Source organism: Wyeomyia smithii, chromosome 1 (assembly GCF_029784165.1).
Source record: "Wyeomyia smithii strain HCP4-BCI-WySm-NY-G18 chromosome 1, ASM2978416v1, whole genome shotgun sequence".
Lineage (NCBI taxonomy): Eukaryota > Metazoa > Arthropoda > Insecta > Diptera > Culicidae > Wyeomyia > Wyeomyia smithii.
In genome coordinates this window covers 158,149,157-158,168,999 of record NC_073694.1, presented here as the reverse complement: position 1 = coordinate 158,168,999, position 19,843 = coordinate 158,149,157, and the positions used below count along the sequence as shown (strand labels likewise).

The 19,843-nt window shown below is 35.9% G+C and overlaps 1 protein-coding gene and 2 long non-coding RNA genes across 3 annotated transcripts; all 3 read right to left on the bottom strand.

Moving 5' to 3' along the window:
- Positions 1-43: 43 nt before the first annotated feature.
- Positions 44-4,911, bottom strand: LOC129733973 (uncharacterized). Its single transcript, XR_008729750.1, has 7 exons — positions 4,722-4,911; positions 4,256-4,510; positions 3,534-3,966; positions 2,192-2,352; positions 1,960-2,134; positions 519-642; positions 44-458 (listed from the first exon to the last, which is right to left on the bottom strand). It is a non-coding gene; the product is annotated as an uncharacterized LOC129733973 (long non-coding RNA).
- Positions 4,912-10,650: 5,739 nt separating this feature from the next.
- LOC129732698 (uncharacterized) lies at positions 10,651-11,911 on the bottom strand. Its single transcript, XR_008729319.1, has 3 exons — positions 11,043-11,911; positions 10,910-10,986; positions 10,651-10,840 (listed from the first exon to the last, which is right to left on the bottom strand). It is a non-coding gene; the product is annotated as an uncharacterized LOC129732698 (long non-coding RNA).
- Positions 11,912-15,562: 3,651 nt separating this feature from the next.
- On the bottom strand, positions 15,563-19,017 carry LOC129732110 (uncharacterized). The gene is made up of 4 exons (XM_055692630.1): positions 18,614-19,017; positions 18,484-18,537; positions 18,086-18,415; positions 15,563-18,020 (listed from the first exon to the last, which is right to left on the bottom strand). The coding sequence occupies exons 1-4, from the start codon at positions 19,005-19,007 to the stop codon at positions 17,368-17,370; spliced, it is 1,431 nt and encodes a 476-aa protein (XP_055548605.1). The 5' UTR covers positions 19,008-19,017; the 3' UTR covers positions 15,563-17,367.
- Positions 19,018-19,843: the final 826 nt, after the last annotated feature.

Genomic DNA, 19,843 nt, shown 5'->3' with positions numbered 1-19,843 from the left:
CAGGGTATTTTTCTATAAACCCTCCTCCTTAGTGTTTTTATTTTATTCATAACAATGAACTACTTAAATACATGAAACTAAGTTTTCGACGAGCTACATAGGTTAACAATATATAAAAACTATCATCAGCGTTCCAAATCAGCTATTAAAGCTGTTGTTGTTGAATCAAAACGATCTCCACTATATGATATCTTATAAAAATGAAACTGTATAAACTTCAATACATTTTCGCATTCTTCTGCGTATTGCAGATGAAAGACTGAATGAAGCTTAAACAAAAGGTCATTGGCAGATATAATATTGTTACATATAAACTTAATGCTATCCAGAATTACGACAATTTTTTTTTTAATGTTTGGCATCGTGCCGAAAGCCACTATGAATGGCTGTACATTTTTCCCCAAATTTCGAGCTTCAAGTCGTCGCGAAGCAATGGTCTCCTCTAACGTGGCCTCTGTCTGCAATTTGTAATGTTTAGAATCAACGGATTAAGAAATATAACCTTGAATATACATTACCGCCAGTATAGAAATAAAGGCCTGTCTACTTTGAAAAAGTGATGGCTTTGTGCGTTTCCTTCCTTTTTTGATAAAATGCTGACGGATTATTAAGGGTAATGCGTAAAACGATAGAAACACGTCTCTGAAATAGTGGTTTCATGTTGTAATTATGATAGACTTTAAATATTATATAATTCTTATATTTCATACAGCTACTAAGACGCAGTACTGTATTAAGTATTTTTTTTTTTTAAATTGAACTTGCTAGAGTTTCTGTCGCTTTTGAGTAATTCCACAAAATAAACGGACATACAAATAAATCGATCATTTTTGTTTTGCAGGAACTTTGCATAGATGTTTTTGTTGGCAAAAGATGCCATTTTGCGCTATTTGGTTTAATTTTTGAAACACGACTCATTTTCGAGAAGCTATTAAAAATGATATTTTGGGAAGGTATTGATGATTACAAATATTTCATAACCAAAACGGTTTGTTTGATCGGTGTGACGTGTTCGGCAAAGTTGTAGATAATAATTTCGTCTTTTCCAAGAAAAATATACCCAACAAATTATATTTTTAATTTGAAAAAAAAAGTTGAAAGAAAAATTATTCTGTAAAATAACCCATTTTGAATTTTTTTTTCGTAAAAACTGCGAAAGATGACCTAAACATTTTTTTCGTGAGCCATATGTTTTTGGAAGGACAAAGTTTTTATCTACAACTTCGCCAAAGTCACTATACCCGTCAGACAAATCGTTTTGTCTGTAAAACTGATCTCAATCTCCAATAGACCACTCTATGGGGAAATAAAAACATTTTTTGCAATCGAGACGGTTTGTTTAACTTGCGTAGTGTTTTAGGCAAAGTTGCAGATAATAGTTTTGTCCTTTAAAATAAAACATACCCTGTAAAAAAAATATTAAAATAAATTGAAAATAACTTATACCTTCTGATTTCTCCATGATCGGACAGCCTCCATTGCTTAGGTAATCTTTTGTAATTTTTATAACAAAAAACAGTTTTTTAGAAAAAATAACTTTAATTTTTCTTTAAACTTTTTTTCAATAAACAATTTATTTTAGAGTGTATATTTTTTTAAGGGCGAAATAATCATCTACAACTTTGTCAAAGACGCGTCAAACCTGTTTTGGCACTAACAATATTTGAAATCTCAAAATATCATTTTTGTAATCTCAAAATAGCAGTTTTTGATTTTCATAAATGATTTGTGTTCCAAAATATTAAAAAACAATAGCACAAAATGGCATATTTTGCCCACAGAAACGTTTATGCAAAGTTTTTGCCAAATCACAAACGACAATTAAAAAAATTGAAAATTTTGACATTTTTTGTGGAACTGCTCTCTTATAAAAAATCAAAAAAGTTTTGTTAAACACGTCTTGCGGCTCGTCGTTATAAAAGAAAACCTTATAATTTGTCTATTTCACTCATTGCTTACCTGTAAGTTGAAAATTTTCTCCAAAAATCCAAGTCAAACTATTTAATAGCTCCGAGTCTTCTACAATAAATCTCTTATAATCCACGAATACTTTATTGAATCGATGAACGAAAGCAAGAGCTCGGTCCTCAATGCTAACATAATTGAGATGAATTCGTTTGAAGTCCACAGTTATCTGTGCAAAAGAACGTGAATAAATAAAAGAAACTTGTTATTAGATCGTTAATATTACTAATTCGTGCACATCTGCATAGTGAGTTAAGACATCCCATTCTTCGAACGCTAATTTTCCTGTGACGGACTGGAAACGTCGAAGAGGGTAGCTCGTATTCCATAAGTTCATTATTTCTTCCTTTTAGGTAAAACCGACTGTATTCAATTTGATCTTGGCAGCTGCGGGTTGAAATAAAAAATAATTGGTAAATATGTTCCAATCAAAACAAATTCAAAACTGACTCATAATCATACTCAAAATCGTACCCAAAAAAGAATTTAACATTAAATTGTAATCAATTAGAAATAAAAATAAAATACAAAAAAAAACAGAATCAAATTTAATAAAAAAAAAATAAATTTGAAATTAATATTAAATTCAAAATTAAGATTAAAATAAAATTAAAATTAAATTCGAACTAAAATCAAAATAAGAAAAATATTGATAATAAAAGTTAACAGAATCAAAATAAAATTAAAATATATAAAATGTTAAATCAAAGTACATTTTAACCAACCAAATCAAAATTAGTAATAATATCAAAGTCAATATTGATAAAAATCGAAACTGAAATAGAAGTAAAATAAATTTTAAATAATATTTGAATTTTAATTGAAATTGAAATTTAATTTTAATTAAAATTATATATTTATTTTGAATATAAATGTTTGTTCTGCATATGAATTCAAACTAAAATTACCATTCAAACAAGAATATTAATTAAAAAAAAATTTAAGATAAAATTAAGATTCAAATTAAAATTAAATTAAAATAAATTCATAACTAAAAATAAAATTTAAAATCAAAATAAACGTCAAATTGACACTTAAATCAAAATAATAATATATTAAAACTAATATTAGAAAAAATGTACTTAAATGAAATTAAAATTAAATTGAATCTAATGTTTACATTAATTTCTTTTATTTTAAATTTAAATTAAATTTAAACTAATACACTACAGTCGCTTTTGACGCGGTTTTTGTAACGCGAGTTTCTTAAGCGGATTCCGGATTTCACGCGTTTTTTAGGCCGCACGTATCCCCCGCGTAATAAGCGACTTTAGTGTATTTACATTCAATTTAAATTCTAATTTTTTTTTTCAAATGGTAATATCGATTATAATTTCAATTGAAATTACAATCAAAATTAAAATAAAACTAAAATTAACATAAAATAAAATTTGAATTATAATTGAAATTTAAATAATAATAAAACTTCAACAAAAACTTAATTGAATTAAAATGAAAATAAAATAATAAGTAGTAAATTAAAATTTCAAATTCACTCGAATCTTAAATCCAAGAAATTCAAACAAATCTGCTAAATCAAAATTTTACATGTAGAGAAAGTAGTTTACCTAGGCATTGATCACGTTCATCCACACTTAAGAGGTTCCAGTGATCCTGAAATTGTGTTGTGTTTCCAGTCTGTTGTTCGATTACTGGAGCCGCTGCTGATGGATGTTTCACGCTTTTCTTGAATCTTGTATCGTGTTGTTGAACATATTTGTACCGAGTGTAAAGTAGCCCTCCGGCTGCTTGGTTTTGAGTTCTTGGAGTGTACCAAGTGCGAGGATCTTCCCTCGGCAATTGGTTGCATATAATTTGTGCCATTTGAGTGAAATCCGAAGCGAAAATTTTTCCATTTTTCAAAACGAGGAAATATTCAACAACAGCATCTTTAATATATTTCCGGCATTCCGGTGTACAGATATTACTTTCATTGTTATTGTTGACAATGTCAAGGAATTTACGTCCTGATTCTGATCGCTCACAAATGCTTAGCAAACTCTGTTGGAAAAGATATACGAAATAATAATACGTTTTATTGATAATGCTCTTACACTCACTCTTCACTTGGAAGATTTTTTTTTATTGAAACACACTTTTTGAAAAATATTTTCACCGATACTTCAGCAACCCTTTTCTGAAGTATTGGGGAAAATATTGTTCGTGAAGTGTGTTTTGTTATAAAAAAAAATTTCAGTGAAAAATGAGCGGTGAATGGAACCCCCACGGTGAATGGGCACTGTACGATATCTCTTTATAAGCAAAAATATCTGAATATGTATGTACTCACTTCATGTGCGCAAATCGGCGCTGGTAAATTGGTTTGGCACTCTTTGTCTGCTACGATGTACTTTAAACATCGAAGGAAATCCATCCTGTCCCTCAAGTCTGGCAATATACATTGGAGCTCCCCGATGTTTGCTTTAAAGTACCAGAAATCTTCAAATTTTACTCCTGCATTTCCAAGATTTCGCTGAATACGAGCCAACCCGTGGCACTCGAGGAATTCTCGAGCCGCTTGATCTGCCATAATCGTCACTGTAATCTGATAAACAAAAAATATCGATGTAAGGTATTTTTAAAATTTCTGCAAACAGAAGACGCCATTTTGCCACTAGTCAGAAACGAAAACTTGCTCTGTGTCTCGAAATATCACACAATCAGACGGTTATTGAAACCGAACCGATATAAGTTTGGCAGATTTTTATTTCCTTGAAAACACAATAATAAATTTGGAAATGGAATCAAAAACTTACCTGGATTTTCGAATGAAATATTTAATTGAACGCCGGCCACTGTTCAACTCACAAAATCATTCCACAGTTTACTCGTAAACGATCAGAGTTGCCATTCGACGTGAATATATGTTTTATAAATCGGCACGAGTTTTATAGTTGAAACGATGAAAGAAAAGTTTAGTTTTTCTTTCACAGTTTTCAACATAGATTACATTCTCCTGCAAGAACGAAATGTTTGTGTTTTTTTTTAACGGACAGTATTAAGAAACCGCATTTTTGAGTTCAAGGAGCATATAAGTCTCGCATCAACATTTGCCGTAAACATGATGGAGAACAAAATGTAGATGGCAGCTCTTGACACATTTTTTCTCTTTACCATTTGCGCACGGCGGGTATACCAACACACGTACACCAGATGAATCGGAGAAGAAACCGGTAATATGTGGTGCGATTCAAAAGTGATGTCTATTAGAGGTTAATGAAGGGGGTTGTTATAAATTATAGGTTGAATTTGAACACTTTGTATCACAAAATTGACAATTGTTTACACTATGATTCGTACCGTAACGAATTGTGTATCTCATACAAGCCGTTATCAAGCTTCAACAGGGTATTGGTACTGTGGGTGAATCGAATTACGGAATATATGTTTAAAACCTGACATGTAAAACTAAAACAGCAAGTAGTATTTTTTTCAATCTTGAATTTACTTTTACCTTTTTTCGAAACTGTACAATCACTTCTTTGTTTCTGTTACTAAATCACTGCATCACAATATGCATCACAACACAGAAGACAATTTCGATTCGATATTTTTGCATCAATCCGGCGATTAACCACTTGTTAGTACAGTACGCGAAATCAAAAATTAATTCAAAAGTTTGTTCTCTTTCATCTGGTTCCACCGGTGACAGTACTTCTATATTATTTACTAAACTAAAAAATAACGAATATTTACTTTAATTATATATTTTGGTGAATCCACTACTGAACGAAAAGTTACTTGAATTTTTCTTTGTTATTTCGAAAAATTATACTGTAACAAATGGGTGCAATTCCCTAAAAAATGGCCTCACTGTAATAAGGTATCGCCTGTATTATCGTCCGGAGGAATAATGAAGTCCTAGAGAACTAATCTTTTGCAGGAAGATGCTCTGCAATTTGAAGAACCATCGTGCAAGAAATAAACGTTCTAGGATATCCACGGTGTTCCCACACACCGTTATTATAAAACAAAATGCATCAAAGAATCTGAGTACACCATTCGATTCGTTATGACGCACAGAGGAGTACCTAGAACAAAAAGCTGGCCAAAATAAGAAAAAAGTTTTTTGTCGCTTTTTGGTGCCGCTATATTTTTTCCTGCAGCTTAAATAAATGCTCCACAAAATGCCATCACTCGATGAACGTTAAACGGTATCATCAGCGATCAACATTGACAAATTTTCAAGCATTTTTTTGGGAATCGAACCATTTATAGTAACAAGTTGTGCCAGGCATCAAAAAAATGACAATTGATCAATATTTTGCAGCAAATAAGTTCTTCATGTTGAATGCTAATAAACCGGTTGATAGAATTTCCGAAATTTCAAAATTATAGTTACTCTTAAGAAGTTTTAGAAATTAGTGATTTTTACGTATTTTCGAGCATTTTCAATATTAAAAAAGTTATCAAATCTCGCGGAATCTGATCATATAATTATCGGAGAAATGGAAGTTCATAACATCACGAACACCCCCTCGCAAATATCTCATCCGGTAACGTCCGGATTGGCATTTGTGGCCCGTTTGAAAAATGTTGTTTATGACGAATTTTGAGGTTAAGTGTTCACGCGTACACGGGAAATTAAAAAAATACCTGATGGGTGCCTGCCTCATGCTTAAAACAGTGTTTCAGCTCAACAAAGATGAAATGAGATTAGTTGAGTGAATGAATTTCAACAAATTTAAGTTAACTCAAAAATAATTTGATGCACAGAATCAATAATCCAGGTAAATAACACTCCGTACAAAAGGCTTTTTCCAACCTACGTAGGTTCCACGAGGCATCATATAATTTGTGAGCATCAAATTGATAGTTCTAAAAGAAGATATTTTACTACATCATTTATCTGGTAAATTCTTCAATTTGTTTCGCTGCCCGTTTTGCGAAAACAAATCATTCGAGCGTATTACTTCATCTACTCACTAACATTAATGAAGACACATAGGCTATGTAAATGTAAACATTAAGTTGTGTGTGGGATATTTAGAGTTACTTTTTGATATAATACTCGAACCAGCCACTTCCACTTCTCTCTTAAATATTTACCAAAATATTGCTAAATAGCAGCGAAAATAATTTTGGCCAGGTTTTCACTCGAGTTACTCCTCTGTGTGACGTCCAGAATCTCTGGTCAAAATTTCAAAATCATCGTACGGTACATTTTTGAGTAATGCCCTTTTGAAGGTCGTAAAGTACAAAAAGTTGATATAAAACCGACGGAATACTGAATGTAGAGCACGTTTTTCAACCACCATTTTATGAAATAACTTTCAAAATAGTTTCTACACATTCCAAGGCTTATATTTCAGAACATTAAGAATTGGTGGAAAGATTTATTTGAAAATCCCACAGTGCACAATGTTCTAAACTCGACAAATCGTAATCGTTCTAGATTTGACTGTGAAAAAATGATTTTTTGTACTCAATGTCTTCAGCAAAATTATTTCATAGAACAAGGCCTTACCGCAGACAGACGTCCAAGCTGAGTTCCAAACTTGTGTAAAGTTTTTTGTAGTAGCAATCCGTATTCAGATAGCGCTACCAGTACCGCCAGCCTCGTGCACCAGCGAAAAAAAAATGTATTGTAGCGATAAGGTCACCAGGCGGCACTAGTGTACAAGTAATTTATAACGCAATTTACTTTGAAAATTTACACGGAAATTTTGATCAATGTTGTTCTTGCTTGGACGTCTGTCTGTGGCCTTACTTTTTGCGTTTTCGGTTTTTTGATCAATCCACCTAACAGTTAGATGAAAAAAATAGTTTTTCTAATTTTCAATATATCAGATCGCTTCCTTCAGCAAAGTTGTGAAGAATTTTAAAAGAAAAATAATTGCTGAATACTGCGATGCCCTATCTGTGCGCTGGACACGACAAATTAGAGTTTTTTGCGGAACACTCCTCTCTAAAATCAGATTTTTGTCTATAACTTTTTCTGTGACTGTCGAACAATATATTTTACAAAGTCTTGAGGAAAGCTCAGTTGAAAGAGTAAAATCTTAGAACATTTTGCATTGTTTTGACCATTACAGACAAAATTATAGACAAAAAACTGATTTTAAGGAGGAGTGTTCCACAAAAAACTTTATTTTGTCGTGTCCAACGTACAGATAGGGCGTCACAGTATTCAGTAATTGTTTTTCTTTTAAAATTTTCCACAACTTTGCTTAAGAAAGCAATCTGATATATTAAAAATTAGAAAAAAAATTTTTTTTTCATCTAACTGTTGGGTGGATTGATCGAAAAACCGAAAACGCAAAAAGTAAGGCCTTGTTCTATGAAACAATTTTGCTAAAGACATTGGGTACAAAAAATCATTTTTTCACAGTCAAATCTAGAACGATTACGATTTGTCGAATTTAGACCACTGTGCACTGTGGGATTTTCAAATAAATCTTTCCACCAATTGTTAATGTTTCGAAATATAACCCTTGGAATGTGTAGAAACTATTTCGGAAGTTATTTCATAAAATGGTGGTTGAAAAATGTGCTTTACAATAAGTATTTCGTCGGTTTTATATCACTTTTTTGTACTTTACGACCTTCAAAAGGGCATTACTCAAAAATGTACCGTACGATAATTTTGAAATGTTGACCAGAGATTCTGGACGTCATAACGAATCGATTGGTGTACTCAGGATCTTTGGTGCATTTTGTTTTATAATAACGGTCTGTGGGAGCACCGTGATATCATTTACCTCCCTGACGAGAAGGGTCTCCTACGAAAGACAGAAAATCAAAAGGAGGAATCACGAAAAGCAGAATTACGAAAGGCAGAATATTTCATAAGGCAGAATAACGAATGGCAGAATCACAAAGAGCACGAAACAACACACACTCGCGGTCTTTGGCCGACTCTGTTGTTCAAGTGTATGCTGTCCTTACTCGCTACCGCTCATTCGGAATTAACTAAGGGATAAAAAACCTGTTTGAATAATCTTGGAAAACCAGTAGATCAGTTGTTTGTATGCGAGAGGCCGCCGTTTCCGACGGCGGGATGCGGTATATTTTTCCAAATCTGTATCATGTTTCCAGTTCGCTTATTTTCCGCCTTCCCTACTTCACATACTGTCTGCTTAATGAACTTGCGTGTTAACGGGTAAAAGCCGTTGTTAAAAATAGAAATTTAGTTCGAAAAATTTAGCCGTACGGAGCACCTTCCGTTGTTGTGTCGCACTTGCAAGCACGACGCAGACCGACTTTGGTTCCGATCACACAGGTCTATAAGAGTTATCAGCATCAGCTGACTCTTCTGTGTGTGATGAGATATACCTTGCAGTCTATAAATAACGCTTGCACAGCAGTGTGTGTAGTTAGGGATGAGCAATAGAATAAGTCGGCAGTGGAATGTGATACTATATAGATTGTGGAACAGTACCACCGTCCCCGGTAGTTTAATTGGTCAAAACACCATGCCGGAGACAGGGAGATTGCGGGTTCAAGTCCCGTCGGGATGCGGTATATTTTTTCAAATCTGTATCATATTGCCAGTTCGCTTATTTTTCACTTTCCCTACTTCACATACTGTCTGCTTAATGAAATCGAAAAATTACTCTCCGCGATGCCGTGAGAGTCTTAAGGACCTGAGCCAAACCAGTTTGCGCGTTTCGGATCTAATAATTAGGCTTGATTTGCACCTCTCATCAAAACTTGCTGTGTGACCAGTTATTATGTCTGGTTACCAAATAATATTAAATAATAAATGTAGAGTAGTAGCTTTGATACCGTAACCAGGATTCGCACCAATTTGCCATCACGCATTTGGCTATCGTGAGTCAGGTTCTGCTACCAGTGATTCTGCCTTTCGTGCCCTTCGAAATTCTGCCTTTTGAAATATTCTGCCTTGTGTGTACGGTCATAGAGTTCTGCCTTACATGATTCTGCCTTCTGTGGCGAACCCGACGAGAATAGGACAAACCTGACGATAATAAAACCGATTCCCTATATTTTTTTAATTGTCAGTTTTGATTTGACTGAATCTTTGCCCAGATGTTCATAAATATGATTACCATATATTACTCAAAAAGAATTGTACATTTTTGCAATGGATATTTATTTAATTTTATCTTCGATATTCACTAAATGCGAATGCTTGTGAATTTTTGGTTTATTGCTAAGATTCATTCAGAATCTCTTTTTACATTTCAAAATTGTTAGATGATATATTATTATTCTAAACTTTACCATAACGAACGTATATTAGCTGTCTTCGTAATACAGCGAATGTAGTTGTAGGCAAATGTAAAGAATTGTCAAGCGAAAAACAAGAAATGGAATTGTTGATTGCTACGATTTTTTGTTGGAACTTGTTAATAATTTTGTTTAACATATCTTCTAATGTTTGCGAATTGATGAACCTTTGTAAGGGCTTTCATATTATTTTGAAAATAAGATCCAAGATTTGATTTAATCAGAGTTAAATAAGACAAAACCATGAGCGTGAAAGTTTGTATGTGCTTCAGGGGAGGCTGAAAATAAAAATACGTACAGTCGCTGAGCAAGCACATTTTATTTTATTTTATTTTTTTTAAGGGGGAGATTTGTTAGTAGCTTAAGTATTTATGATAAATATTAGTAAATAATGAGTATGTGTGTCCAATCACAAATGGTGACTTCTCAACACTGTTTGAAATTTGTAATTTTAATTGTTAGGATTTGTTTGCTTTCGCAATTAGGACTTATCATTCGTAGGGATTTAAACCTACTTGTCAAAAAAGAGGAAGTAAACTTACAACTAACTGCAATTTATGCTATCGACTGAGGGATTTTATCAGGGGGTGTTTTTCGGCTTCGCAGTCTTTCAGCAATAAAACGAATTAATATCGCTCTTTCACCAACGTTTCGGTGTATATTGCACCTTCATCAGGGAATCCTGAATTTAGAAGACAAGACAATATAAAATTACAAACTTACACAACAAATGAAATCACAAAACTCTTACATAACATAAATCGTTTTTGTCATACAAGCTTCGGCATCAGCATTCCTGTCCTATTTACTAGCTACTATTGTGTCAATCTATAAAATAACATGTAAACATTCAAAAACTGTAGCACAAAAAACAATAATCTTACATTCAAACCCGCTCTTATTTAAACTTAACAAATAAACTCTGCCACAAACTTTCTTCACTACTCTTTCAACCGCTAACTCAAATTCGGTTCAAAATGGAGCGAAAAAGTGTGGACTAACAGTGGGTGCAATATATATTGGGTATTAGCTATTAGCTCTTACAGTTTGCTATTGGGTTTCGTTTGCTGGTGTGTGCGTGTTCTGTGTTGGGATCTGTTTGTTAAGTGTGTGTAGTACACCTGCATACATGGAGCTGAGATTGTCAACATCGGACCGTTTGTTGACTGCATGTTTGGTGTTAACAATATGACAGACTTCTAAAATCGGGAGAGCTAATTTTCGTGTGTGCTGATCGATAATTTTTGTTTTTTCTAGGTTGAAGTTATGATTTGCTTCGATGCTGTGGTAAAGGAGTGCCGTCTTCTCTTTAAGTCGTTCGAGATCGAATTGTGTGCTGGGATCGTCATCGTTTTTGCCGCGGAGTCTTTCCATTTCATTAATCGTTGATCGGTGGCTGCTTATGCGTTTTTTCAGTTGGGTTGTGGTTAACCCGACATAGCTGGCTTCGCAATCGTTGCAGGGAATCCTGTAGATCACGTTATGTCGCATCTCTGGAGGAATAGTGTCTTTCATGTTGGTGAAAATTCTGCTGGCGGTGTTCCCGTATCTTGACGCTAGTGTTATGTTGGGGAAGGCCGCTTTTAATGCCTTACTCAGCCGTTGTGTCAGGTCATTCACAAACAGCATCGGTTTGTACACAACCGTGCCTCCATCGTCGGACGAATTTCTCGTGTTTCGTTCGGTGTTTCGGATGTTGCCATTCAACAGCCGATGTCGTAGCGCCGCTGGGTAGTGGTTCCGCCTCAACAGTTCATTTATGGTTATGTTCCGACAGTTCACCACAAACAGTCCGAAGGAAGCAGCTAACATAACCATAAATGAACTGTTGAGGCGGAACCACTACCCAGCGGCGCTACGACATCGGCTGTTGAATGGCAACATCCGAAACACCGAACGAAACACGAGAAATTCGTCCGACGATGGAGGCACGGTTGTGTACAAACCGATGCTGTTTGTGAATGACCTGACACAACGGCTGAGTAAGGCATTAAAAGCGGCCTTCCCCAACATAACACTAGCGTCAAGATACGGGAACACCGCCAGCAGAATTTTCACCAACATGAAAGACACTATTCCTCCAGAGATGCGACATAACGTGATCTACAGGATTCCCTGCAACGATTGCGAAGCCAGCTATGTCGGGTTAACCACAACCCAACTGAAAAAACGCATAAGCAGCCACCGATCAACGATTAATGAAATGGAAAGACTCCGCGGCAAAAACGATGACGATCCCAGCACACAATTCGATCTCGAACGACTTAAAGAGAAGACGGCACTCCTTTACCACAGCATCGAAGCAAATCATAACTTCAACCTAGAAAAAACAAAAATTATCGATCAGCACACACGAAAATTAGCTCTCCCGATTTTAGAAGTCTGTCATATTGTTAACACCAAACATGCAGTCAACAAACGGTCCGATGTTGACAATCTCAGCTCCATGTATGCAGGTGTACTACACACACTTAACAAACAGATCCCAACACAGAACACGCACACACCAGCAAACGAAACCCAATAGCAAACTGTAAGAGCTAATAGCTAATACCCAATATATATTGCACCCACTGTTAGTCCACACTTTTTCGCTCCATTTTGAATCGAATTTGAGTTAGCGGTTGAAAGAGTAGTGAAGAAAGTTTGTGGCAGAGTTTATTTGTTAAGTTTAAATAAGAGCGGGTTTGAATGTAAGATTATTGTTTTTTGTGCTACAGTTTTTGAATGTTTACATGTTATTTTATAGATTGACACAATAGTAGCTAGTAAATAGGACAGGAATGCTGATGCCGAAGCTTGTATGACAAAAACGATTTATGTTCTGTAAGAGTTTTGTGATTTCATTTGTTGTGTAAGTTTGTAATTTTATATTGTCTTGTCTTCTAAATTCAGGATTCCCTGATGAAGGTGCAATATACACCGAAACGTTGGTGAAAGAGCGATATTAATTCGTTTTATTGCTGAAAGACTGCGAAGCCGAAAAACACCCCCTTACAACTAACTTAATTGCTAACTTATTGGCTATAAAGAGAGCTTATCGTAGCAATTGAGGATTGCAACGATTTTTGTCGAAAATTGTTAATAATTTTATTTGACATAGCTTCTAATGGTTCAACACCAGTAAGTCTATGTAATTCGAGTGTACCAAACCAAGGAGGACGCTTCAAAATCATTTTCAGAATTTTATTCTGAATCCTTTGGAGCGTTTTCTTTCTCGTTGAACAGCAACTTGACCAGATCGGTACAGCATAAAGCATTGCTGGTCTAAAAATTGGTTTGTAAATCAAAAGTTTGTTCTTTAAACAAAGTTTAGAATTCCTGTTAATGAGAGGATATAAACATCTCGTATATTTTATGCACTTGGCTTGTATACTCTCAATGTGCTCTTTGAAAATAAGTTTTTGAGCAAGCACATTGATTCTGTCTGCAGACTCTGTATATTTTGTAACAAAAAATTCCCCAAATTACAGTGTTTAGTCCCACGTCACTATTTCATACAACCCTAGGGCTGTATACCTTGTAGTAATTTTTTGAATCACAACTAATTTGTTTTTGACGTGGGACACGTCTTATTCTTGTAGGGTGGCATGCTGTGCGAATTTCAACAAAATTCTGCCCTCCTAAAAACGCATATTATGTTGAAGTTCTGTCCAGTTAGAATCCGGAATCACTTATTATGTTGCTACGGCACGAAGGTCACTTTCCGTGCCGCAAGAATTCATTCACTGCGGTTTGTGTTTTTAGGCGCCCACTTTTTGTGGTATAAATTTCACGGTGTTTAGGTAGTGAATCGAAAGTTATTCCAGATGGAAGCCAAGAGGAGAGAAAATTTTTTGCACACTCACATTGATAATCCAACGTGGTCCGCAATAAAAATCGCAAAAACGTTGAAAATCGACAAATCAACACGCAAAAGTTGGAGTGTGCGTAACGTAATGTGCGAGATCATTTATGAGCGAAATTAGCGCATTTACTGATCAAAATTGGAACCAGCACAACGCATGTGCGTTGGGCATAACGCATTTGATGCTCTAGCGTATTTTGAATGTATTGCGCAGCTCCAAACCACTACACTTATAAAGCATCAGCCGATGTTCAGAAGGTTGGCATCGTTGAAACAGTGCAGCCAGCAATCAATACTGATAAGTTGGGTACTGACTCCATTGAAGAAATTATTGTCTGATCGATTCACTTTCATGAATCAGGTCATTTGAAAACATCATTCAATCATTAACAATAAACAAAAACATGAGATAAGTCCAAAACATTTTGCATGCATTCGGTTCTGCGTTACTGGCACCAGCGTCAATAACTTCCGCGGCAACAAGGCTCGCCATTGGCTGTTTCGGTTGCTGACGATTTTTAGGGATGCACGAGCCGTTGATACGCACTGGCTCGCGAAAGTAAAGAACGGTTTTTTGAGCGCCTCGAAACTGATCGTTCGCCCGAAGCCGAAGTTTACCGAGACATTACGATTTTTGTGGATATGATACATATTCTGATTTTGATATGTGTCAATGTATTCCTTGTACAACTTTTGCGTTATGCGTATCACGCATTGGTTGTGCGAAGTCAGAGCAATTTCTGTGCGAATTGAAAGGACACATTGGATGATTAAAGCTTGAACTTTTGCGTGAAACGTTTTAGGGACCGAACGAAGAGCGTGGATCGATTGCCTCAAGGTATGCGTCGTAGTGAAACATATGACCGCAATCTGAACCAGAAGGTGTTGGAACCGTCAGAGCAAACCCTGGACTTTTAGATTTTATTAATCGCACAAAAAAACGCTACGAGCAGAATCATTACGTTTGTCAACAGAACGGTACATCGACCCACACGACGAATATCGTCCAAACGTGTGTCGGAAGTATTTCATTGATTTTCTCAATAAGACCTCTCAGTGGCCTCTCAGCTCTCCGCACTCAAATCCCCTGGACAGTGTGCTGTTGAAACTTTTCACAGTTGTTCCTTTTTGATAAAAAGGTCATTTGATGATATCAATTCTTCATTTAGACTCGCAACTGCTGTTACAAAAAAGCCTATCCGAAATGGTGAAATTTCTATATTAGAAAAATTGCTTGTTTGGTTGAAATGGTGCCTTCAGCAAAGTTTTTAGTAACAAAAAAGCGATTCTAGAAAAAATGTATACACTGTAAAATGTTTTTTTATTTGCAAAATTTTTCAAATTGTCACAAAATATTAAATATCTCAAAAAGTATATTTGAAGATTGAAGATGTACTACTATCTGTCAAAAATTGGTGATGGTAAAATAAAAAACAAAAGACGTTATGAACGTTTGAATATTCTAAAATTTTTATTCTGAACATTTGTTAGGTGTTTTTTTTTCTAGCTACACATTACAATGTTTAAAATTTATTGCTTAGAGCATGATACCAAACCAACGCGCTGTTTTTGTACCATAATCGACCATTTTTATACTAACCCTGTTGAAATAACACGTACTGTTTAAGTTGGTTACCTTGTGTGTTTGTCTTATTTTTACAATTTTCTGATAACAGGGTTCGCCGCATATTCACCGTTCTACGTTGTTGAAGCGTGACTTGGCTGTTGTCAATCTTTCAGTAAGAAGTTAGTTGTCAGTACGTTCGGGTAAAATGATCGTGAAGAATACGATATTGTTAATCTGGTGTCGTAAGTTAATCGTTTGAAGGATCACCGGAGAGCCCAGATCTTGATAGGGAGGTAGTTCTTCTTTGTTCCATCTGAGATTCCTGAGAGCAAGCTTTATAATTTTTTGCTCAACTGCTTCGAATCGCTGTATGGGTCATTCCATGTCAAGTGTCCGAGGAAATGCATCGACCATCTCCGATTTTGACCAAATTCTGTGAGTCGATGTGTTTTGGACCAAAACTTATCAATCCGAGGTTTTGTACTGATTGGTGGACCCCTCGATCAATGGCACAGCCCTAACTTTTGGTGCATTTGGAAAAACACCTTTTTTAAATTGCAGATATCTCAGCACCCTGAAGAGGTACAAGGGATGTTGACATATCAATTTGAAAGGGTTTAAATTGTAGAATTAAACTACGGAAAATGTTTTTCTCTGCAGTGTTTCCAACATTGTATTTGTTTGATTTTAGAACCTATTTGCAATTTCCTCAAAATACCCCCCCTTCGATTTTGGATTTGACCCCGCCAATGTGTTTAGTAGCCGATTTTACATAGGAATCACTTAACAGCAAAAAACAAAATGCGGCGTTCAAGAGATAGAGCTTTTTTAAATTTGCAAGATTCCGGTATTTCCCTATTCACAAATAGTAAATGTTCCTTAATACGATTTTTTTTTATTTTCTACATCACCTACTTCTACTTACAATTATTACTTGTTGTGTTTCTTCGTCACTCGTTTTACTTTCGTGTTATATACTGGATGTCGTCGTGTGACCAGTTCAAAATTAGTTCCGGATTTTGAGCTCGAAGTTATCTTCATAAGAACCGTATTATCGGTTGCTGGTGTTGCTGAATGCATTCCTCAGATTCCTGGGACGGCTTTAGTAACGCTAAACCTGTCTTCCAGGGCTTTTTTATCGGCCTGGCATTCATGTGATGTAACAAACTGGACGTTCAAATTGCAATTACTTCTTGCCCATTCATACAATTCTTTTGGTGTCTGTATTATCGCACCCTGCAAACTGGCTCTTGTCGCCAATCTTTTGAGTGTTCCACCCAAGCCGTCACTCGGGCCTTTTCCGTGTGCCGTAGCAAAGTAGTGCCACTCAGCTGGAATTCCAAAATCTTCTTCGTGGTAGAGCAAATTAATTATGTTGTATCGATTTTTATACTGCGAACCAGCACCATACGAAAAATAAATAATTTTTCCGGACAACTTGGGTAACCGAGTTTTCAAAAATACGACAAACTTTGTTTGGTAGGCGTAAAAATTAGCTGTGCTATGGTCAAGAGTATCTGATATTATTACGCAGTTTAAAGGAACAACTTTCCCTTGTTCTGAATGATAGGCAGCAAATGGGTGGATTGTCGCTTGACGGTTGTTGTAGTGGACCGCTTGCACACTGTCCTGAAAGACAAATGAGAAATTTTCGGAAAAGTCCGCCACTACCAGTATTTCTCCTTCACGTAAGTTTTTCTTAGTTTCCTGGAAAAATTCTGTTTGCTTTAACGCAATAAAGTCATGTTTTCGGACATCCGTCTCGATGAATCTGTCCACGAATGTTTCCGTGTCGCTAACTCTTGATTCCAGAAAATTGTTGCGTCCATTGCTTGAATATTACTTCCTCGATGGAATTATCGTCAAAATATGACCAGATGATGTTTCGTACTGAATTCATTTCGCCACAGGCAGTATTAGTACATCTATTTAAAAAGCACATTTCTGAAGGAGGATTACAAAGGTTCAGTTTAAGAACGTCTCTATACGAAGTAAATGCTTTTTCGCCATCAGCCGTCTCAGTTCGATCAAACTTCGCACCCAAAAACATAAACATAAAATTCTCATGTATCGCGCAAACACAAACTGTGTGCGTCCCTGCTGCACCAGCTAGCACACACTCAGGTGGACGCAGCTCGGCAAATTTGGAAAATCCAATGTTTATTTCAGGAAACTTATCTTTGAAATAAGCGAACATTTCGTTGAGATTACCCAACACCAATCGTTTTTGCTTAAGTACACGAGTACTTCCTTCCCGAACACTCTTGTATTCTTTCCTTCCTGCTAGCTCTTTACTCACGTCAGGCTCACGGTAAAACTCTTTTACCTTCCGTACTACATCCTCAGAAAGAGGGTGTCCCTTTTTGGGGTTTGGCAAACAAAGAATGCCTTTCTCTTCGACGCATTTTTTCATGCTCCGCACAAGCCGCTCGGGGCACTCAAATTCTTCTGTTTTTTATAAAATAAAAACAAATGATATGCAAAGAGACCCACCTTAAATCAGTTAAGCTTACTCTGTATTTTAGCGATGGTCCAGGATTTTGGAAGAACCGACAAGATTTGAATCTTGACACTTGCATCCGTACAACTGCGAAACTTTTCCTTCAGTTGCTTTATCTTTTCGTCTCCAGCTGTTTCGTATTGTCCGCTCTTTGGGCCGAGAACAGCGTCAAATGAGCTTTTCAAAGCTTTTGCAGCTTTGGAATGCTTATCGGCTGTATACTTTTTAACACGTTTCACCTTGGCTTCACTTATTGGTGATTGACCAAGCGATGCCAGTGTGGAATTGAGACTACTCAATTTTGAATCATTGATTTCGGCATAATCATTTTCATCTTGGACCTCTGTGTGGTACAGAATACATAAATAAAGTAATGAGTTTTGTTTAACTCCGTCAGTTTTGAAACCTTACCAACATCAGCTGAACTCCTTCCGGTTTCAGCCGGCAACGATAGTTCCTTAGAATCTATAGCACGAAGAAAAATTCATAAGCCTTGATAGAAAAGCGCTTGTATGATTCCCTTTGTTTGTTTAAATCTTACCAATTTCAGCAATTTTTTCTTTAAGCTGGTCATTCCGCAGAGGAGATTTCGCCGCCGCTCTAACAGCTTTATCGCACTGAACACAAATTTTCCGACCCTCAACGACGTTTTTCACGTGTTTATTGAACTTGTCGTGGTATAGAGCGGAAACAGGCTTCAAGTTTTTGCGGTTAATAGTACTATGTACATTCAGAGGATTGCAACAATGCTTCTGTTTGATTGTATAAAGTCGATCAAACTTATTCGCACGGCTATCGCACACAGTTTCTAAGCATTCAACACCAGATCGAACTTTTAAAAGATACCATTCGTGAGATGAAAATTGCTCTGACGACCGATACCGTTTTCCAGCGGTACAAATTTGTTTCAAACATAATCCAATAGAACACACCATCTTCAAGAGTAAAACTACTGCACACGTAGAGGAATTTTTTAGCTACTCAGAAAATACATTTTTTACAATTCTGAAAACATAGCCTACTAGGATACCATTGCAATTGCAACATTCCTTGTGGAAACGTTTTCGTGATTGGGGAAATACCAGAATCTTGCAAATTTAAAAACGCTCTATCTCTTGAACACCGCATTTTGTTTTTTGCTGTTAAGTGATTCCTATGTAAAATCGGCTGCTATACACATTGGCGGGGTCAAATCCAAAATCGAAGGGGGGGTATTTTGAGGAAATTGCAAACTAAGTTCTAAATTCAAAAAAAAAAGCAATGTTGGCAACACTGCAGAGAAATTTTTTTTCGTAGTTTAATTCTACAATTTAAACCCTTCAAATTGATATGTCAACATCCCTTGTAGCTCTTCAGTGTGCTGAGATATCTGCAATTTGAAAAAGGTGTTTTTCCAAATTCACCAAAAGTGTGCCATTGACCGAGGGGTCCACCAATCAGTACAAAACTTCGGATTCATAAGTTCTGGTCCAAAACACATCGACTCATAAAATTTGGTCAAAATCGAAGATGGTCGTTGCATTTCCTCGGACACTTGACATGGAATGACCCGTATGTGAGTCACGTAGTAAGGTCACCCACACTTGCGAAATCGAGTTTTCTTCTGACAAGTTTTTGTAGATCGTGGAGGATCATCAAGATCTTGGCTATACCTTCTGACGAGAGAGAAAAGTTTCAAGCTATCCACGTTTACGTTGTCGATGTGTTTTGTGAAAAACAGTGTACAGTCGAAGGTTACGCCAAAATCGCGAACATTTTCAGCACGTGGTAC